Source organism: Amblyomma mixtum, chromosome 10 (genome assembly GCF_055824585.1).
Source record: "Amblyomma mixtum isolate Tamu chromosome 10, ASM5582458v1, whole genome shotgun sequence".
Lineage (NCBI taxonomy): Eukaryota > Metazoa > Arthropoda > Arachnida > Ixodida > Ixodidae > Amblyomma > Amblyomma mixtum.
Window position 1 is genome coordinate 12,019,267 of NC_143021.1, and position 20,073 is coordinate 12,039,339.

The 20,073-nt window shown below is 49.3% G+C and overlaps 1 protein-coding gene across 2 annotated transcripts in view; it reads left to right on the forward strand.

Moving 5' to 3' along the window:
- The first annotated feature begins 4,418 nt into the window (after positions 1–4,418).
- Positions 4,419–20,073, forward strand: part of LOC149325144 (glutamate receptor ionotropic, kainate 2-like) — a 144,439-nt gene continuing 128,784 nt past the window's right edge. Inside the window, exon 1 of one of the 2 annotated variants that reach the window (XM_089563136.1) lies at positions 4,419–4,576. In XM_089563136.1, the coding sequence (XP_089419262.1) occupies positions 4,480–4,576 (97 nt within the window). In that variant the 5' untranslated portion in view covers positions 4,419–4,479. The remainder of the gene's footprint in view (positions 4,577–20,073) is intronic. The other variant, XM_089563137.1, reaches the window with a different exon arrangement.

The following is a 20,073-nucleotide window of genomic DNA, read 5'->3' on the forward strand; positions in this document are numbered from 1 at the left end:
TCACCTTTTTCTTCCACTTCGTGCTTGCGATTCATGATTCCCGGGGATCCTTCTCATGGTCTGTGCTCTGGCCTTTTCTAATGCGCTTAGTAGTGCAATGTTGCTTGCGTCTTATTGAAAGTTGATCGGGTGATTTCTACTCCGTCCAGGTTGACCTTCATTTCTGGCACTGTTCTGGGCTTCTCTCATGGCTTATTTTGCACCACGACGAGTTCTGACTTGTTTGGAATGCACTTGAGACCGTATACAGCCATGTATTCCAGGACCGTGTCCGTGGCTTTCTGCAGTGTCTCCTGCGTCCTCTGTCGATGGTTCACCATATCGTGATGTAGGCATATAAGATGCGTCCTATTAGTCTGATATTTGATGTATGTCTATAAGATGCGTCCAATTATTCTGGTATTTCGTCTAGCAGCGCAGTTGAATAGTTCTGAGTAAACGAAAAGGCTCACTGCAATAACTGTCTCATTGCCCAGTGAACCTCTCAACTGCGCCGTGGGTTAAGGAATTGGTTGATTTAAGTTGTTCAATGGCGGAACGAATCACCGACCTGCCGAATTAATAGTTTGGTCAAGGGCTCTTTCCCCAAGCATTTTACCCCAGACAGAGCCGAGCACCAGGCCTGAGGAGAATGCTCGCACCCATTAGAAAACCGATGATACCCGGCGGTACTGGGCTCCCACATGCGAGACGCATGCTACCACACGGACATGAGTGAGGCAGTTACTGCGCCATTTTCTTTCCTCAAAACCAATTTTCATTTCTTTTGTTATTGGGAATGGAAATGGCGCAGTAACTGCCACATTTCGGTGGACGCCACGACCGCCCCGCGAAGGAATGGAGGAAGGTGGGAGTGACAGAAGAAGGATAGAAAGAGGTGCCGAGTGGAGGGCTCCGGAATAATTTCAACCACCTGGGGATCTTTAACGTGCACTGACGCTGCACATCACACGGGCTCCTTTGGCGTTTCTCCTCCGTCGAAACGTGGCTGCCGCGGCCGGGTTCGAACCCGGGAACTCCGGCTCAGTATCCGTTAAAGGGCAAGGAATAAAGGTGGGAGGAGTGAAAGAAGAAAGGAAGCAGCTCCGTAGTGGAGGGCTGCAGGCAAATTTTTATCGCCTGGTGTTTTTTTTTTTTTTTAGTTCGCTAACGCTGCATAGTAGACACCGTCTTAGGCATTTTGCCTACATTGGTACGCAGCCGCCACGGCCGAAATTTGATCTTGCGTCTTCGTGCTCGGCAGAGAAATGCTTTAAAGACATCCCGGGGGTCGAGGAGCGGTTGACATGGTCACCGAGAGTGAGACGGCTACTTAAACTTTCTGCCGGGCTAGCTGGCGCTACCTTATTACAGCGAAAGTTTTAATAGCCCAGCGGCGCCGATTTCGCCGTGTCTGCCCGAATGACCTTGAACAGGACGACCTGAGCTGCGCAAGTAACCGCGTGACTCGCAGCAGCTACAGCCGCACGCTCCAGCAAGTCAGCCGGAGCCGACGTCCTCGAGAGTGGGTACACGCAGACGTCGGGCCGGGTCTGATCATCCGGTCGACATTGCCAAACGCGCGAGGGATTTAGCAGTCGATAGGGAGCGCAAACGCCCTAAATGGCCAGCCGAAACCGATGAGGAGCGGGAGCTTCTGAAGCAAAGGAAAGGCGCATAACTTGCCCCTTGGGACTGTGGAAACTCCAGTCGCGCTTTAAGCTCCGTGGCGGCAGTGACAGACGTGCGCTGCATGCGTTGTCATTGAAAACGTTGTGGTAGAACGAAGCATTGCAGCAATAGGCCACAGCGTGACTTCACGCTGGTTATGTAAACGTGACTTTCGCTTGCGTAACCAGGATTAGCTAGGCCGCAGACATTGTTTTGGGTAGCACCTTGGCACTACATAAAACGTTCAGAAGTGAGACAGATAGCGCAGCGTGTAATTATTTACAAGTGAGAACTGATTATTTTATGGACACGCAAATGGTACAGGAAGGCCACCACAACGCTTACGGGCTGCGGGGGCCGTCAGAAGGGGGTAGAGAGCCATAAAAGTGAAAAGATCAACACGTTTGACCAAGAGATGGGCTAAATGTGAGAAAAGGGAACGACGCATCTTTAAAAGTTTCCGAGGTCCTCGTTCTGGCAGCCTTGATGCCACAGCCAGCACAAAAAGGTTCTCACACAGCTTCCAGCCTCACCGTTCAATCACGTTCCTACGTGGCACTAGCGGTAACACAGGACGTACCACGTCCGCCGCTATGGACCAGGGTGGCGCTTCTGAACACTGTCAAGGTTAGGTTACACTACATATAAATGTCCTCGGAAGATTGGACAGACGTCGCTGTTGCTTAATTGCTAGAACACCGGACGAGAAATTCGGAGGTTCTGGGTTCGGATCCCACCGGTCGCATGTGGTTGTTTTTACTGTGCTTTTTAATAAATTATTAATTAATTAATCTATTAGTCTCCCATTGATCAAAAACACAAATAAAAAAGAAAACATCCCCTATGGTCCTTGCTTTCGGTGAAAAGAGCGGTCTGAGACAAATCTGTAACGCTCCCAACTCGTCCTTCAGAGCTAACACAGGCTTTACAGCACGGGTGCCTCGAGCCGCAGCGAATGCAGGAAATGTCTAAACGAAAATCAACGAGGAAGGGTAGTGGAGCGCGCTCCATTGCCGCTTGTCCTACCGAAGTTCAAACCAGGCAGTGGAGGCCGCGTTTCGATGGAGGCGCCCATGTTCTGTGCGACGTCAGTGCGCGTTAAAGATCCCTATGTGGCCGAAATTATTCCGGAGCTCTTCACTGCGGCACTTCTTTCTCTCTTTCTTCTTTCAATCCCACCTTCCTTCCCTCGAGGCGTAGTTGAGGTGCCCACCGAGAAGTGAGAGAGTTGCTGTGCCATTTCCTTTCCACGAAACCACATTGTGGCTTTCATTTCCTAGTAACCAATATTTTTTGTCCATTTTAAGGCGAAAGCCTTTAATGGATCATTCTCCCGTCTGTCCATCCGTCCGGCGTTACATCCAGCGCCTGGGGTGACTCATCGACGAGCATACTGCCAAAAGGTGACGTCATCTTTGTCGACAGGTGGATCTGTCGGCGCGGCGGCGTAAGGCGCTGCTCCGTCGTCAGTCGGTGTGCGGCAGCTAGTGGAGGAGGATGGCTCCCAAGCGGTGCAGCCGTAACAAACATAGGCAGTACGACAAAGGCTTTCGCCTACCACACTCTAGGCTACCAAAGTGCCCCCATAGTTTTTTGCTGGAAACGATGTGAACGCGAAAAGAACAGTGCAAACTTGCGCGCCTACATTTGTGCCAGGGTGGGGAAGGGGAAATCGCGTGGCGGCCACGCTTTGGAGGTGCGAATACCAGGAGAGGCTGTCCCACGCTAGGTTCGCCCACCGTGGAGCACACGCTAGTTGTGCCAAGACGAAGCCCCAGGGGAAAGGGTTGAAAAGTAGGAGCAGCAAAATAACCATCTATTTCTCGCTTACGCAGCCGCGAACAGCGTGGCGCCCGAGGTAGTTCTTGGCGCTGGTTGGAGATTGCGTTTCCTTGACTAACACTGCTCGCAGCGCGGCATCCAAGGAAAAGAAGTGGGGCGGAGTCGCTTTCGCCGACGGGCGCGCGCGGTGGGTGAGGAAGTTGGCGCCGTACATTTTGGCGAAATTAAGGACGACGCGGGCAGCAGCCTTCAAAGTTCAGGTGGCGCTGCAATTATTCCGCTGTGCTCCTTGAAACTGCTGCTGTCAGGCGCTTCACAATCGAAAAACACGATAGAAAATTTTCTGTCGTCAGAACAGAGTTTCTCTAATGTTTTTGCACATGAACAACAAATATTTTTGTAGTAACAATAGACTTTTGTATAGTTAGTACGGAAAAGGACTGCAGAACTACAAAGTATACAGAAAAATACTACAGAAAAGAACTGCGGTTACTTCAAGAAAACACTATAACAAAACAGAAAAATCTGTCGTTGCGACAAAACATTTTGTCTTACTTTTGACACGGTTATGCCCGTTTTTTTTTTCCGACTGGGTTAGGCCACTACAAATGCGAGACCCCATTCTAAGCGACTATAAGCGCGCTCGGCTGACAACGATCTTTGCCTAAGTATCCTCGACGTGGCCTAGAAAGCTGCACAACGCCACGTGTTCCTTTACCAGAGTGCAGAAGTTCAAGCGTAGAAAGGTGGCATTGATAAAAGCACCACGGAGTGCGCCTGCAGAATACCTGCTTCTCGCACTAGGTTGTGTCATGGGCCACTGGAATGGGTACAGGAGACTTCACAGCTGCTCGCGTCCATGCGAAATGCCACCGTCCTGCGTCCGGACGGCGGTGCGAAGACCGCGTGGACCCGCCTGGCTCGCCGCCGGGTGGCGAGGGTCGCAGCGGCCTTGTGGGCTCGGGCAGTGGTGGCGTGGCGAGCGGTGGTCCCAGTTTAGACCGACGCTCGGCCGGGGGACGCGAATAGCTGCGGACGGAGCCGAGCATGGCGGCGGCGAGGTGGACGATGATGCCGCTCCTCGTCCTCGTGCTGTTGACGGTGGGCGCCGCGCGCGCCGCATTCCCGGAGGTGATCAAAATCGGTGAGTGTCTCTGCATCTTCTTAGGCCGGACAGTGCTCGACCGGTAAAGGTCTAACCGACCACACGGGACTTGAGGCAATTTGTGGTGAAAAGTCAGGAGTGTGTCGAAAACAAAACAAAAAAAGAGTTGGCTGCGACTTGAGGAAAAGGGGTGTTGCTCGGTGGAGGAAACTGAGCCGGGATGTCGTTGAAAGGTCCTAGTTTGTACAACGTCTCACCCTGAAAATTCTCGGTAAAATAAAAAAAAAGTCTTGCTTGTGCACAAAGGACTAAGCTTCGCCGTTAATCGCTCGAGACGACAGGGAGAACTGCTAAAAGCACCTTCGACTGCGCGTGTGGCCAAAGGGGCTAGGTGGCGTATCCTACGTTTTCCACGATTTTGTATTTTTAAGATGTCGCAGGGGATGTTATTAACAACCTCACGTAAAGTGAAGACGACGCGGGAAAAGTGAATGTTGTTTCCGTACCTACGAAATGCCTTAGGAGCCTTCCGTTAGCGTGCGCACTTTGCAGAAATGCTCACAGCCCTCAAAATCGTTGATAAACTCCTCACGCAGGGCGGAAGATTCACGTAAACGAACCAAACAAACAAACGAAAACAGAGTACAAAAGCAAGAATGTTTGAATTTCATATTGAAAGCCTGTTATGGAAATGTTATACAACACTATCTTCCATTCTGAACGTTGCAAAACGAGAATACTGTGACACCCAATTCAAGAGATGTGGAAAGTGATGTGAACATCGCAGATAAAAAAAAAATCAATACCTTATGCATTCTTTGGATTCGATCACTGTTAGCTTCCTTTCTTTGCGTGTCATTACGAGCCCTTCATTTCTGTGCTCTTGTCTCCGCAATAGCTTAACTAGGGCCTCGGTTCTGGCAGCCTTTAGGCCATAGGTAGCATATGAGGGTCCTCGCACAGATTCCTCCTTGGCCTTTCGACCACGTTCTACCGTTCTGTTACGTCCATCGCTATGAACGAGGGTGGCGCTGCTGAACGCTCTCAAGGTTAGGTCACATGCAGAAGAAATAAACCCGAAAGCAGAAGTGTGAACAGCCGCTGCTGCAGCTCAGTTGGTAGAGCACCGTACGTGAAAATGTCGTGGATTCGAATCCCTGAGGTGGCATGCAGTTGTATTTTCTTCTACTTTCTAATCGGTTCTTTCAGCCAGGAAATATTTTTACCAATAATTTGTCGTGGTTGAACACCGCAAATAAAAAAGAAGCTCTCACGATGCATTCTTTGGCTTCGATGGCGGTTGATTTCCTTTATATGTATGTCATAACGAGCCTCTCACTTCCCCACCATTGTCTGCTGAAGCGATCAGGTAGGCTTTCGTAAAGGGTACTCGAATATATAGAACACATTTATAATCTCAATGCGCAGTGTATAACCAAGCCCTTTATAGACCATTCATAAATTACAGAAAAGCATTTGCCATAGTCGAAACCTCAGCAGGTATGCAGCCATTACGGAACCATGGTGTAGAAGAGACGCATGTACAGGTAATGAGAAATATCTATTGCGCCGGCAGCACAACCTCTAATGTCCTGCACAGAGACAGAAATAAGATCCCAAAAGGGAAGGTTGTCAGAAAGGGGGACACGATCTTTCCACCACCTTTCACCGCGTGTTTACAGGACGTATTCAGAGATCGGGATTGGGAAGAATTGGGGATAAGAGTTATTGGAGAATACCGTAGTAAGCTGCTATTCACTGATGACAACTACTTGCTAAGTAACTAAGGGGACGGATTGCAACGCGTTATTAATGACCATGACAGACAAAGCAGACCGGAGTGTCTAGAAATTAATATACAGAAAATTGAAGTCTTGTTCAACAGTCTTGAAAGGGAACGGCAGTTTAAGATAGGTAGCGAGGCGCTGCTAGTGGTGAAGGAATACAGTCGAGTCCACTTATAACGACCGCAGTTATAAAGAATGTTCGTTTATTACCAAAGTGGGTAGGGCTGCCGTCAAAACATGTAGCAGTGTTTTTGGAACTGCGTTTCAGATAAAACGAACGACCGCGGCCGCACCAAAGAGCAGCTCTGAGCTTCCGTCATCGCCTCAAAGAATGTGTCCAGCCCTAAAGAACAATAAAAAAGGCCGCATCGAATCCCGTGATTAACCGAAGGCCAAGCGCGCCCCTACAGGCTACGAGGTCAATTGGTGCGTGCGTGTGTGCCTGCTCGGCAAAGCGTCTGAAGTGGAAGCATAAGTGTGGCGAGCACAAAAACTACTGTTCGCGGCCAGTGTCGCGCACAGCTGGACTCTGCACAAGGGTGACTCCGACTGCCCACTGCCTACGCGATGCCTGCACTGGCAACAGTGCAGAAGGCGGAGATTCAATTGGGCAGGTGACGCACGCCACGTGACAGGGTTAGCCAGCAAGGTGTACCTCGTGACTGGTATTCCAACCTCTCAAGTCGCTTCATGTGTTGGTCACCGATGAAAACTGAAATGAGCCAGTTGGCTCTCGGGTAAAGTGCAAGTTCCTACTTTGTTTGTAGGCTTGTAGGTGTCACTTTATTTGGGGCCCAATGCGCTGCTCGAGCGCTGTACAGAAGGATGACGCATGCTGAATGTTCTGCGAGCATATGTGCTGCGGCAGCCTCGTCGCTATAGATACTTTCAGCTTTTTTCGACCATCGAAGACGAGGATGCCAGCTTACCGAAAGTTGCCGTGAAGGCCTTAATCGCTATTGGTATAATCGCGTGCCCAGACTGACTCCTCTACAGTCAGGGTTTCTGCCAGGAGCACGGGATCGCACTGGAGAGCTTAGAAAGCGGCTTGGTAGGTTCTTCTTTGAAAGTGACATCAACGCCACTTCTATATGGCTTTGTAATTTTTGGCTGTAATACGGCTATTCCACTAGCTACGAACTTCGGATACAAAGAGCGCAATTCGCGTGCCGTAACGTTCGTTATAAGCGTGTTTGACTGAACATCTACTTAGGGCAGGCAATTACCGCAGATCCGGACCGAAAGAGCGAAATCATTAGAAAAATAAGAGTGGGGTGGACCGCATTTGGCAGGTGGTCTCAGACCACGAATGGCAGTTTACCGATACCCCTCAATGGAAAAGTCTACAACAGCTGTATCTTACCGGTATTCACATATGGGGCAGAAACGTGGAGGCTAACAAGGAGGGTTCAGCTTAAGTTAAGGACAATGGAAAGAAAAACGATAGGTGTAACGATCAACAAGGGGAAGCTTTGGGCCAGTTGGCCTGACATGTTGGAGAAGAGGAATAACCGCGAACTTGGACGAAACTGAAGGACGAGAAGAGGACAGGACGAGCGGTAATTAGCCACTCAAGTTTATTGGAAAAAAGACAAGGTGTAACGATAAGAGACAGGAAGGGGGCAGAGTGGGTCAGGGCACCAGCGAGGGTTAATGATTTTCAAGTCGAAATCAAGAGGAAGAAATGGGCTTGGGCAGGGCATGCAATGCGAAGGCAAGATAACCGCTGGTCCTTAAGGGTAAAGGACCAGATTCGAAAAGATGGCAAGCGTAGCAGGGGTGTGCCGAATGTTGTACAGTCGTCCACATTCCGAATTTTGTCTAGATCTCTCGAACGGCGCTCTCTGTTGTGCATTTATGACAATAACCACTCCCTGGAGGGTCCGATGCAGCTTTTAAAGACATATGCGTAGTTAATCGGGATTCATGGGAATGTGCATGCAGGATAATGTCCAGTGTTGAACCCTAGGTTCACTCGTAACATGACAGGTGTGTGGACGACTGCACGTTGTGTTGAACGTCTCGAACCTGCACGTGGATTATGAGAGGTGCCATTGCGTAGGCTTCCGGATTAACATCGACCACCGGCCGGGGTTTAACATGAACTGGCGTCGCACAGCAAACGGGTGTTTTTGCATTGCGGCTCCATCTAAATGTGGCAGCCATTTCCGCGATTCGATCCTGCCAGTCGTACACTGCAGCACAACTCTAAAACCACTATGTCACCGCGGTAGATAAAATGAAAAACTTAAATGATGGAAGGAGTTGGGAAGTAGTGGTATAGAAACACAAAAAACAGTCACAGGAGTGCATGAGTGCTTCTAAGGCAGCTAGGAACCTGGGAAGCAAGACCGCTGTAACCCTCCATTAAACCTTATAAAACTGGAAGTATGCACGGGTATCACATCTTGTTCACTAGGCGAATAACTGTGGTGACAGACTCCGGCAGCCTAGCGAAGAACGTCGTCTCCTGTCGGCAGCTGAGAGGGAGCTGCTAGCATGCTGCCACATAGGTCAAATGAACAGAACCAGAAACAAAACCAGCGCAAACGCCGCAGGCGCAGTGAACACACATAGTACGACGCTGAGTCGTGCAGCGCTAATAAGACGATAAAATTCTGCCGAAAAGAAAATTTAACAACGACTGTGCGGCTTATACTAACCTAATGATGCTGTCGGCGCATATTTACTTAATTTAAGCGGCCTCCCATTTGGAGCTGGTGGCTTTTGGTTGCTGAGATGGGATAATTAAGTGGATTCTCAAATTGTGCAGAAATCGCAGTCATAGCTGTACGCATGGAACCTGCAGCTATCCTTTAAAGAAAAGTTGAAATAATATTGCATTACATTACATTACATTACATTACATTACAAGGGATGAGCAGTTTACAATTGGTAGCGAGGCACTGCAAGAGGTATGGGGACACGTATGCCTACCTCTAATTATCGCAGATCTGGATCATGAGAGGGATATAACTAGAAGGACCAGAATCGGGTGGAGCGCATATGGCAGGTTCTCTCAGATCATGAATGGCAGTTTAGCAATATCCCTAAAAAGAAAAGTGTATCTGGTGTTTCAAGGAACACTTTAAGCAATTCCCTGAATTCTTTCTTTAGGGTAAAAATATGGCTTTTGGAGCATATTATTGCCGGTGCTTGTGGGCACCATAAGACCGATGAATAGTTTTAAATAGTAAGCTGGTATTCTATTTTATAGTAATTAACTTTTTTAACTCTTAGAGTTACACTAGTAAATATGTGTGATTAGAGTTGGGCGCTTAGTTGCAGTTAAGATTTGTAGCCGGTCGTTAGTAATAGCCGTATCAGTTTTTGGAATTTATAAAACGCGATTACCCTTGGCGCTTTGGCTTGACAAAATTTGGCTTTTATGACTGGTTACGTGCACTGGAAAGTTTGATTTGCCTGCTTATTTTTTGAAAGCGCATGTATTTTGGCACGATGTAGCCCAATTTTGTCGAGCCACAGCGCCAACGATAATCGAGTTTTCGAAATTCTAAAAACTGATATGGCTATTATTAACGACCGGCTACAAATCTCCAATTGCAACCAGTTGCCTAACTGTGATAGTTATCAGAAATTGGTTAACCAGCTTACAACTTAAGTCAATTCACTGGCCTTCCGGTGTTCGCCAACACTGGTAATACTATGCCGCAAAAAAACAAACAAACATATTTTTGCCCCAAAAGGCCTACTCTTGAAAATTACTCAAAGTTTTTGCTGAGACGCCTGCTATAACAGCGGCATCTTACCAGTACTTACGTATGGGGCAGAAACGTGGAGGCTAATGAAAAGGGTTCCACTTAAATTAAGGACTGCACAGCGAGCTGTGAAGAGAAAAATGATAGGCGTAACGTTAAGATGCGGGAAGATGGCAGAGTGGATCAGGGATGAAATACGAGTTAATGACATCCTAGTCGAAATGGGCGTGGGCAGGTCATGTGCAATATAACCGTTGGTCTTTGAAGGTGACAGCTGATCCGGATCATGAGAGGGAAATAACTAGAAGAATAAGAATGGGGTGGAGCGCATGTGGCAGGTTCTCTCAGATCATGAATGGCAGTTTACCAATATCCCTTACAACAGCTGTATCTTACCGGTACTCACCTATTGGGCAGAGACGTGGAGGCTAACAAAGAGGGTTCAGCTGAAGTTAAGGACAGCGCAGCGAGCTATGGAAAGAAAAATGATAGGTGTAACGTTAAGAGATCGGAGGCGGGCGGAGTGGGTGAGGGAACAAACGCGGGTTAATGATATCCTAGTTGAAATCAAGAGGAAGAAGTGGGCTTGGGCAGGGCATGTAATGCGAAGGCAAGACAACCGCTGGTCCTTAAGAGTAACGGTGGAGATTTCAAGAGAAGGCAAACGTAGCAGGGTACGGCAGAAAGTTAGGTGGGCGGATGAGATTCAGAAGTTTGCGGGGATACAGTGGCCGCAACTGGCAAAGGACAGGGTTAATTGGAGAGGCATGGGAGAGGCCTTTGCCCTGCAGTGGGCGTAGTGAGGCTGATGATGATGATGATGATGAGTTGATTCCAAGAGAAGGCAAGCGTAGCAGGGGGCGGCGGAAAGTTCGCTGGGCGGATGAACTCAAGACGCTTGTGGGGATAGGATGGTCGCAACTGGCGATTGACAGGGTTAATTGGAGATACATGGGAGAGACATTTGTCCTGCAGTGGGCATAGTCAGGCTGATGATGACGATGACTTCACATACACGCTTGACGACCGCCTGCAAAGTTTACAAAACCCAAGAGCCCCCGTATGCATACTTACGCGCCATTTTCCTCAATATAACGACAGGTGTGTACTGTTAAAGGGTGCGTTAGTGGTGTCGGTGTGCTCAGCGGACCATTAAAAAACAATTAGCGAAGCTCCCTGGCATTTGGCTTCTCTCGCTCGAAGCTCGGGATCTTCCCCCCTCCGCCTGCGCATGGCTTGGGTATCCCTCGCGCGGGCTACTGGATTCGCTCAACGACGCCGAGCCCGTTCGTGCGGCAACTCTCACTGGCGCTCCCGACGGGCACCTTCTTTTTCCGGTGAGCGCGCGACTTGACCCATTTCCCAACATTCGAGAAACGACCGCCCAGCGCACTCGTCTATACAGAGTGTTTCCCCTAAGACTTTATGCAATTTTAAAAAGTAGGCTTTTTGAGTTAGCCCTTATAAAAATGGTCTATAGACAGTCTATAGACTTCTTATTGACTCTATTGACTTCCTATAGGAAGGAAGGGAAGAGAAAACTTTATTTACACTAATGGTTTTTCCTGCGGTTTGGGGGCATCTTCAGAGACGTCTTGGTTCTACCCCCAGGAGCCTTCTCTGTCGAAGTCGTCCGCCTCTAATCAGTGGTCGGTTGCCCTCAGTCCAGGGCTCCGCTGGCCACTGCCGCCCGTTGAGCTCGCTGTACCAGACCTTGTTGGTCTTCGCAGCGGTCGCTGGACAGCAGAGTCTCCCACTGATCCGCACTCAGGTTTTGTATTTTGGGGACCACGTCTATGTTTTGGCAGGCCCATGTGATGTGGTATAGTGTAGGTTTTTCGTCGCACCAGGGACATTTGTTCGTGTATATCGTAGGGTGCATTTTGTTTAGTATATGTAGGTTTGGGAAAGAGCCTGTTTGTAATTGTCTCCAAGTGACAGCTTCCTCTCTGCTGAGAGATTTGTGCGGTGGGGGATATCGCATTCTTCTGCCTCTATAGTTTTGTAGTATGGCCGAGTATTCCCTGGGTGCTGGCGCGAGTTCCGCGGTCTCGTCGGAAGCTCGGAAAGTAATGTATCCTCGAGCTATCCTGTCGGCCTCTCGGTTCCCTGCCACCCCCGTGTGCCCCGGTACCCACACAATTTTGTGTCGGATCTTGTAGTTTTGTTCTTCCCGGTTTTTAATTCTGTCACTCGCTGCGAGGAGTATACGGAGCGCGTGACGACCTATCCTGCCATTCATGTAATTTCGGCAGGCTGTTTGAGAGTCCGTAAGTATTGTTAGTGACCGCCTGGTTCTATAGCCCTCCGTCACCGCTAGAGCAACGGCTACTTCCTCGGACTCTGCAGCTGTGCAGCCTCGGAGAGACGCGCTGGTCATTTCGCGTAAAGACGAATCGACCACCGCCGCTACAGCGATTTTGGTATCTCCTCCTCTCCAAGACGCGTCTGTATACACGGTCGTGGCTTGAGGAGCGTATGTTTTCTCGATGAATTCGGCCCTCGCTTCTCTTCTGCCTCGATGGAGGTTGGGATCCATGTTTTTTGGTATTGGCGCTACCTTGAGGGTCTTGCGAAGCTCGTCGGGGATCGTTGCCGTCCTCGACATTTCTCGCATCTGCTCGCGGTATCCCAGCCTCTGCAGGAGCGCTCTTCCTGTCGTTGTTTGCAACAGCCTGAGTTTTTGCGACTCAAGCTGCGCCTCTCGTAGCTCCTCAAAGGTGTTGTGTAATCCCAGGGCCATGAGTTTTTCTGTAGACGTGTTGCGTGGTAGTCGGAGCGCTGTCTTATACGCTTTGCGTAGCAGGGCATCCGCTTGTTGTATTTCATTTTTGTTGAGGCACTGGTAGGGTAGGCTGTACGTGATTCGACTAACTACTAGGCTTCTGACTAGTTTTAGTGTGTCTTCTTCACGCATGCCATGTCGCCTGTTGGTGATGCGGGTGATCATGCGTGCGACTTGTAGCGTTGTTGCTTTCAGTAGGGTAAAAGTGTGAGTACTGCGCTGGTTGGATTGAACCCACATGCCCAAAATTCTTATTGTTGTCTTTTCGGGTATGGGCGTCCCTTCTATGTAGACGTTGAGTTTTAGGTCCTCGTTGGTTGGGACGGTCCGGTTTTGCTTGCCTCTCCAGACTCTCAGCAGTTCCGATTTCTCGGTCGAGCATGAGAGTCCTCTTTCTGCGAGGTATTGCTCTACACAAGAGGCCGCTTGCTGTAGCCTTTCTTCCTTCTCTCCGAGACAGCCCGTGTTTGTCCAGACTGTTATATCGTCAGCATACATTGCATGCCTGATGCCTTCGATGTTCTCTAGTTTTCGAGCTAGGCCTATCATTGCTATGTTGAAGAGTAGGGGTGAGATAACTGACCCTTGGGGTGTTCCTTTGTTTGGAGTGCGAATTTTTTCCGATCGAAGGTCTCCTATGCCGATGGTGGCAGTTCTATCGGACAGGAAGGCTTTGACGAAGCCGTGGATTCTGCGTCCGCAATCCAGGTTGTCTAGGCCCGTAAGGATCGCTTCGTGGCTGACGTTATCGAATGCCCCCTTGATGTCCAGGGCCATTATGACATTTTCTCCCGTCCGAGGTACGTTTCGCAGGACATCTTCTTGTATTTGGAGGAGAACGTCCTGCGTCGAGAGCTTCGCTCTGAAGCCGAACATGGTATGTGGTACACAGTCGTTGTCTTCCATATAATTTTGCAGTCTGAAAGTCACAACCCGTTCGTAAAGCTTGCCAAGGCACGACGTGAGTGATATAGGCCTGAGGTTTTCAATTTGTAGCTTTTTACCAGGTTTTGGTATCATTATTACTTCGGCGTGTTTCCAATCTTCGGGAACCGTCTCCGCCTCCCAATGTTTGTTAAGAAAGGTGACGAGCTCTTGTATGAGGTCGTCGCTCAGGTTGCGGATTAGGGCGTTGTCGATTCTATCCGCTCCGGCTGCCGTGTTTCTGGTGGTGTTTCTTATGGCCGCGTAAACCTCTTCCACAGTTATGGGGCGGTCGAGTTTCTCGTTTTCGGCTCCTCGATACGTTCCTTGGTATCGCGGGGGGTTGTGATCGCCGAAACATTTTTCTCGTGCCTTCTCCAGTAGGGCGATGTCTGATCCCTCGAAGGAGTGGATGAACCGGTGGATGGCTTTATTGTTTTCTGATTTTATTTTGGTCGGATCGATTAGTGCTCTTAAGAGATTCCAGGTTCTGGCCGTGCCTAGAGTTCCCCTAAGTGAGTCGCTGAGTTGGTCCCAATTTTGTTTCGCGAGTTGCGCCGCGTATTCTTCCGCCTTTGCCGTAATTTCTGCTATCTTTAGTTTTAGTTTCCTGTTGTGTTTTTGCTTCCGCCATCTTTTAGTGAGACTGCGTCTCGCTTCCCATAGTCTGAGGAGGTGGGCGTCTACTTCAGGCGTTGCTGTCGTTCTCCTTAGACTTTTTGTGCATCGTTGTCGCGTTTCTCTCAGCATGCCGCTCCATTCCTCCAGTGATTGGATACCGCCTTCAGATTTGTTGCAAGCCCCACGAAACGCGTTCCAGTCAGTGATTTTCGCCTGTCCAATCTGGCGTCTTATGGTGTCTGATGCTATTCGTGTCCGGAGGATAAAGTGATCGCTGCCTAGATTTTCGATCATGTTTTCCCACTGTGACTCCCTGCTGTTCCTTACGAAGGTGAGGTCCGGGCATGTGTCCGTGCTCACGCTATGCCCGATTCTCGTGGGGGTCGCAGGATCTGTGATTAGACTGCAGCCAAAGTATTCCGCTACTTCCACTAATGTTCTTCCCTTGATGTCTTGTTTCTGGTATCCCCAACTCCTGTCCATGGCGTTGAAATCTCCTACGATGATGAGTGCATTTTCTTTGGCCAGCTTGTGCGCTCCATAAAACAGTTCGAAGAGTTTGGCTTTTCTTTGTCTCGGCGGGCTGTACACGTTCAGTAAGAACGTGCTGCGTCCCTTTCGCTTTTTCGGAATAAGTTCAACAAGCGCGTGTTCAACGTCGGTGTCGGCGATGGTATCGTGCCTGATGGCGGTAATGGTTTTGCTGACTAGGACGGCCGCTTTACCTTCGTTTTGACTCTCGTAAACCTCGTACCCTTGTAAGGTCGGCTTGATTCCGGTCTCTTGGAGCGCAATTACATCAGGAGGTGTGAGTTGTGTGTTTATATATTGTTTTAAGAGGGCCTGCTTTTTGCGGTAGCCTCTGCAGTTCCATTGCCAAATATCTAAGTATTCTTGTTCTTGCCGATACGTATTGATCATGTTTACGCGTTACTGCTGTTGCCTTGATCGCTTGCGAAAGCTGTTAGCGCTGGACGGTTGTACGCCCTTTCCCTAATGTTTTCGGTATGTTTTTGCTTTCTAAAAGCGCTTCTGATCTCTGAGATTTGCCCTTGGAATTGTACTTGCATCTGTTGAATTTGCGATTGGATTTGCTGCATCATATCCTGCATCATCTGCTGCATCATCTGTTGCATTCGTGTTTCAAGGTCTCCTTCGTTCGATGCCTGTGGTTGTCGTTTTGGAAGGGCTCTAGTCGTGTCGAGTTCCCGCTGTTGTTCCTTTAGTGTTTTTTTGAGTTCCTCAACTTTGCGTTCGAGCTCGTTTTGTTTGATTCGAGCCAGTTCTAGCTCGCGTCTGAGCGCATCGCTGTTCGCGTCCTTCGGTTCTGTGACACGACTGTCTTTGTTGTTTGTGTTGTTTATGTCACTACCCTTTCCTACCGAGTGCGAAGCAGTGGTAGAAGCCCAGCTCACCTTGCCGCCGCTTGTCTGGGAAAGCTTCTTTTTCTTTTTCTCTTGCTTCTCCCCCTCCTGTGGGCCGGCTGGTGGTAGAGGCGGGAAGGAGTTGGACCTCGATCGGCTCCTCGATGTCTCTCCCTCTGAGCTGAGCCATCGCTTGGGTGGTCGCCCGCGTTGGTCGCTCCGTCCTCTGCCTCCTGTGGGTTTTGGTCTTGCTTTTTTCAATCTCTCTCGGCACTCCTTGGATCCGGTCCGGTGTGCCTCGCCACAGATTATGCACTTGGGCGCGCACTCGTGGTCGTCGGGCGGGTTTGAAACTCCGCACAGTCCGCACACAATAATGTTCGGTGTGGGGCAGACGTCGGAGCGGTGTCCTTGCTGGAAGCAGACGTAACACACTTGCCTAGTGGGGCGGTACTGGTAGCATGGTACTTCTCCTCCGTAATATATGACGAATTTCGGCAAGACCGGGCCGTCGAACGTGAGCACTGCCGTCTTGGATTTTCCAAGCATCCTTGCCTGAAGTATGGTCACTCCTTGAGTTCTGACTCGTAAGTGTGCTTTGAGTTCTTCAGGAGGGGTACCTGGGTCTACACCGTGGATCACGCCGCGCAGGACGTCTTCCGGTGCTGCCACGTAAGCGTTAACATCATAAGTCTTTCCGTCAAATTTGAGACGGGTAATGTGCCGCACTAGCTGTGCCGTTTGCTCGTGCGGGGTGCTAACGATAATGATATTGGATCCGGTGCGAAGCCTTACAAGTAGGTCCTCGTCCTTGCATTGCTGGCCGCACGCCATGACAATGGCGCGCGCTACTTGGTGGGTGGTGAGGGACTTCACCATGAGTCCTTTCTTAGGTCGAATAATGATCTTGTAGTCGCTTCTGGGGAGTGGCAGCATTCTTCGCCTAGGCCTGCTCTGCTCCCTTGATCCATTGTTGTTGCAGCCGGTCGCATCACCCGGTAATTTTCCATCCTGAGGTTTGGCGGCCGGGCCCGTTCCCGTGCCTTTGCGTTCTTTTCGCCTTTGAAGTTTTCTCTGGCGCTTGGATTGTGCAAGCTCCCAGCTGGCATCGTTGTTGTACCCGGCTGGCTTCGACGAGGAGTCGGACGGGATCTCGTCCTCACTTCCGAAGTCGGCGTCTCCGAAGTCGTCTTCATCCATCTCTTGTAATTCGTTGAGAAGGACGTTTGGTGATTGTAGTGGCACATCGTTGTCTTGGCTGGGCCCCGCCATTTGGTCTGTCGTTGAAACGGCGTCGATGCTAGGCGTCGGCGTCGTAGACAAGGTTAGCGTCCCATGCTCTCACGATGTCGAGTTGGGTGGCCCGTTAGGGTTAGCGGGCCGGCGCCCGCTGTATAACTTTCAAGTCCGGTAGAAAGCCGAAAACTGGTCCTACCGCTTGAAATTTCTATCCTGGGGATCCAGCACTTGATATCTTTCCGTTCCGAAGAAAATCCGGTGGCGAGAATGATTCGGTCCGGTCGAAATTGGTCAAAATGTGCGGAACCGATGCGACGCGCGTCCGCTTGCTTGAACCGCCATGTAGCGTTGCCCTGACTTCCTATAGATATTGCTTTCTTTCTGTCCATTAATGGCCTACAGATCGTCTATAGACGAAAGTCTGCTAAAAGTGTATGGCCATAAATGTATAGATTGTCTATGGACTGTCTATGGCATTTGTATTGCCTATAGACTTTTGTCTATAGACAGTCTATAGACTTTATAGACATAAGTCTATAGACACTCTATAGACTGTCTATAGACTTTATAGACATAAGTCTATAGACACTCTATAGACTGTCTAATAAGGGAGAAGAGCCTTTTTCAAGCATAGCATTGTCAGCGGTGCAGTAAATCAGAATCCAGCTAACTAGCAGGCTGGTTAACCAATATTTAAGAGTTAACTTTTTAGCTATTACTGCTAGGCTCCTTAATTATTGACAGGCGTGTAGTCCACCTCCAGTAATAATACCCATATCAGTTTTTAAAATTTCTAAAACGCGGTCGCCCTCGGCGCTGCGCCCCAACAAATTTTGGCGATTTCTACGAGTCACGTGCACTGGAGAGGTTGCTTTGCCTACAAGCTTCTCGAAAGCGCATGTGTTTTGGCTCCATGGAGCCAAAATTTGTTGGGCCACAGCGCAGAAGGTAACCGCGCGTTTTCGAAGTTATAAAAACTGATATGAATATTAATGAAGGCGGGCAACACACCTCTCAATAATTAAGGAGCCTAACAATAATAGTTAAAAAGTTAACTATTCGATATTAGTTAAGCAGCCTGCTAGTTGGCACGCCTTAGCTGTATTAAGGCGAAAGCCTTTAATGCCTCCTCGTTGTAAGCCGGAGTTGTCAACAGAAATGTCACGCTTTTCAATTGGTCGAAATAGTCGTGACGTCACAGTGCGCGAATTTGAAACGGGGCCAATTGTACTTTGGCTAGTAACCATGCAACCAATTAAAGGGATAGTATAGTGATACTCCAAGTAGTGGAACTGAGTTTAGTTTATTGCTTATTAATTAACCAATTAGCCTAACTGACTTTTCTAGTCAGAGCAGATAAATAATAAAACCGAGTAGGAAATTGGTCGAGTAGGGGAATCGAACCAGGGTCTCCAGAGTGCGAGACGAGCACGCTAACCATTCCGCCATGCCAGCTCGATGGTTGTGAATGAACAAAGGCGCGTCTAGTGAATGCGGTGTCTTCGTTCACTCCCACCTTCCTCCTTTCACGTTACGGCGAGCTTCAGGTGTCCACCGAGATGTGCGCGACAGGTACATTTCCTTTCCTCAAAAACCAATTTACCGACGAGCAAGGCGTAGAGCCCAACGGGCGATGGCGTTCTGTGGACTCCCTGGCAGCGTTGCAAGATGGTATCGCGTTCCACTCTTGGAGGCGAAGCTTAACATAACACATCAGTGACACAGGCAGCAACACCGCGCTTAAGGCTTTCGCCTCACCGCACTTTAGGTCAACAAAGTGCCCGCCTGGATTTTCATAATGTACTAATTCTGATGTATTATACACCACTGAAAATGATTTGCCGCAAAAAGCACACTTCTAAACCAATGTCTTTGGTGAAACACACCGTATATCATCATCAAGCACCACTACAGGGTGGGCAGGAAAGTTGACGCCGTCACCGACTCGGCCTGCCGGAATTTTGTCAACGGACGAACATCGCTGCTTGCGGCTCAGATCCTTTGCCGAAAGCTGGAAGAAAAGCATTAAATCACATGGACGCCCGGCCACGTGGGGCAGGAAGGGAAAGAACGGGCGAGCGCCTTAGCTGGAGTGCTAATCAACCGAGCGGGGCAAAACTAATCGTCCGATCAATCCCCACCCTTTACGTTCGTGCCCCTGCCATTCAGTTCTTGCGAACGCCTCGAGGTCTAGGGGCTTAACCGCAGGATTTGTCCTCCCTCTCACAAAAACCTCAGCACTGAAGACGCCGTACCTGTCAGACTTGTCCAAACAAACACATTCCCGAACCTACACGGACACAGCAAGATGTACCCACAAAAAAAAATTACCGACGATTACGTTACTTCCTAATGCGAAATTTGAGCGCAGCAAAAAGCTGTTTCACCTTTTCGATAGATTGAGGTAAAGAAATCGAGCAACACATGTATGCGCTATCACAGAGTTTTTTTTTATTTTTCACACGTATTCCTTTAACAAAGATTCCACTAACAGTTCTTGACAGTCATGAATGAAGCTTTGTGGTCGGAGAAATAGACTGATATATGTTCGACTTGGTACACCAATGCTTGATTCTCAAAGACGAGATCTATACAAGTGCCTCGCGAGGTTGTCACAGCCGTGGGACGCGTTACGAGCGAGAGGAACGGGATGTTCTCCCGCATAAGTGTTAGGAAATTGCTGTTTGTCTTTATGTCAACATTAAAGTCCCCCACTACTAACATCGGTGTGGATCGATGGACGGTTAATGCGAGTTGCAGGAAGTGCACGACGTCTTTCGTGAGTGCGGTAGGGGCGAAGTAGGCAGCTACTACCAGCAAACCGTTGGGCAACTTTGCGGCGCACAGTTCGCCAAGTTCATGTGACGTGCCAAACATTTCGACTGGTATTGCAGAGAGACCTGTGCGCAAGTAGATAGCGACTCCCGCCGTTCTGTTGTGGTCTCTGCGAGCACCACAGCAGTATAGGAAATCTATGATTTCGAGAGGCTCTTCGGGATCCATCCAGGTTTCAGCAAAGCAAAGTACAGAGGAATGGCGCAGAATGTGATCGTGGTGTACGTCCTTGGCATGTGCGGCAAGGGAGCGTACGTTAAGA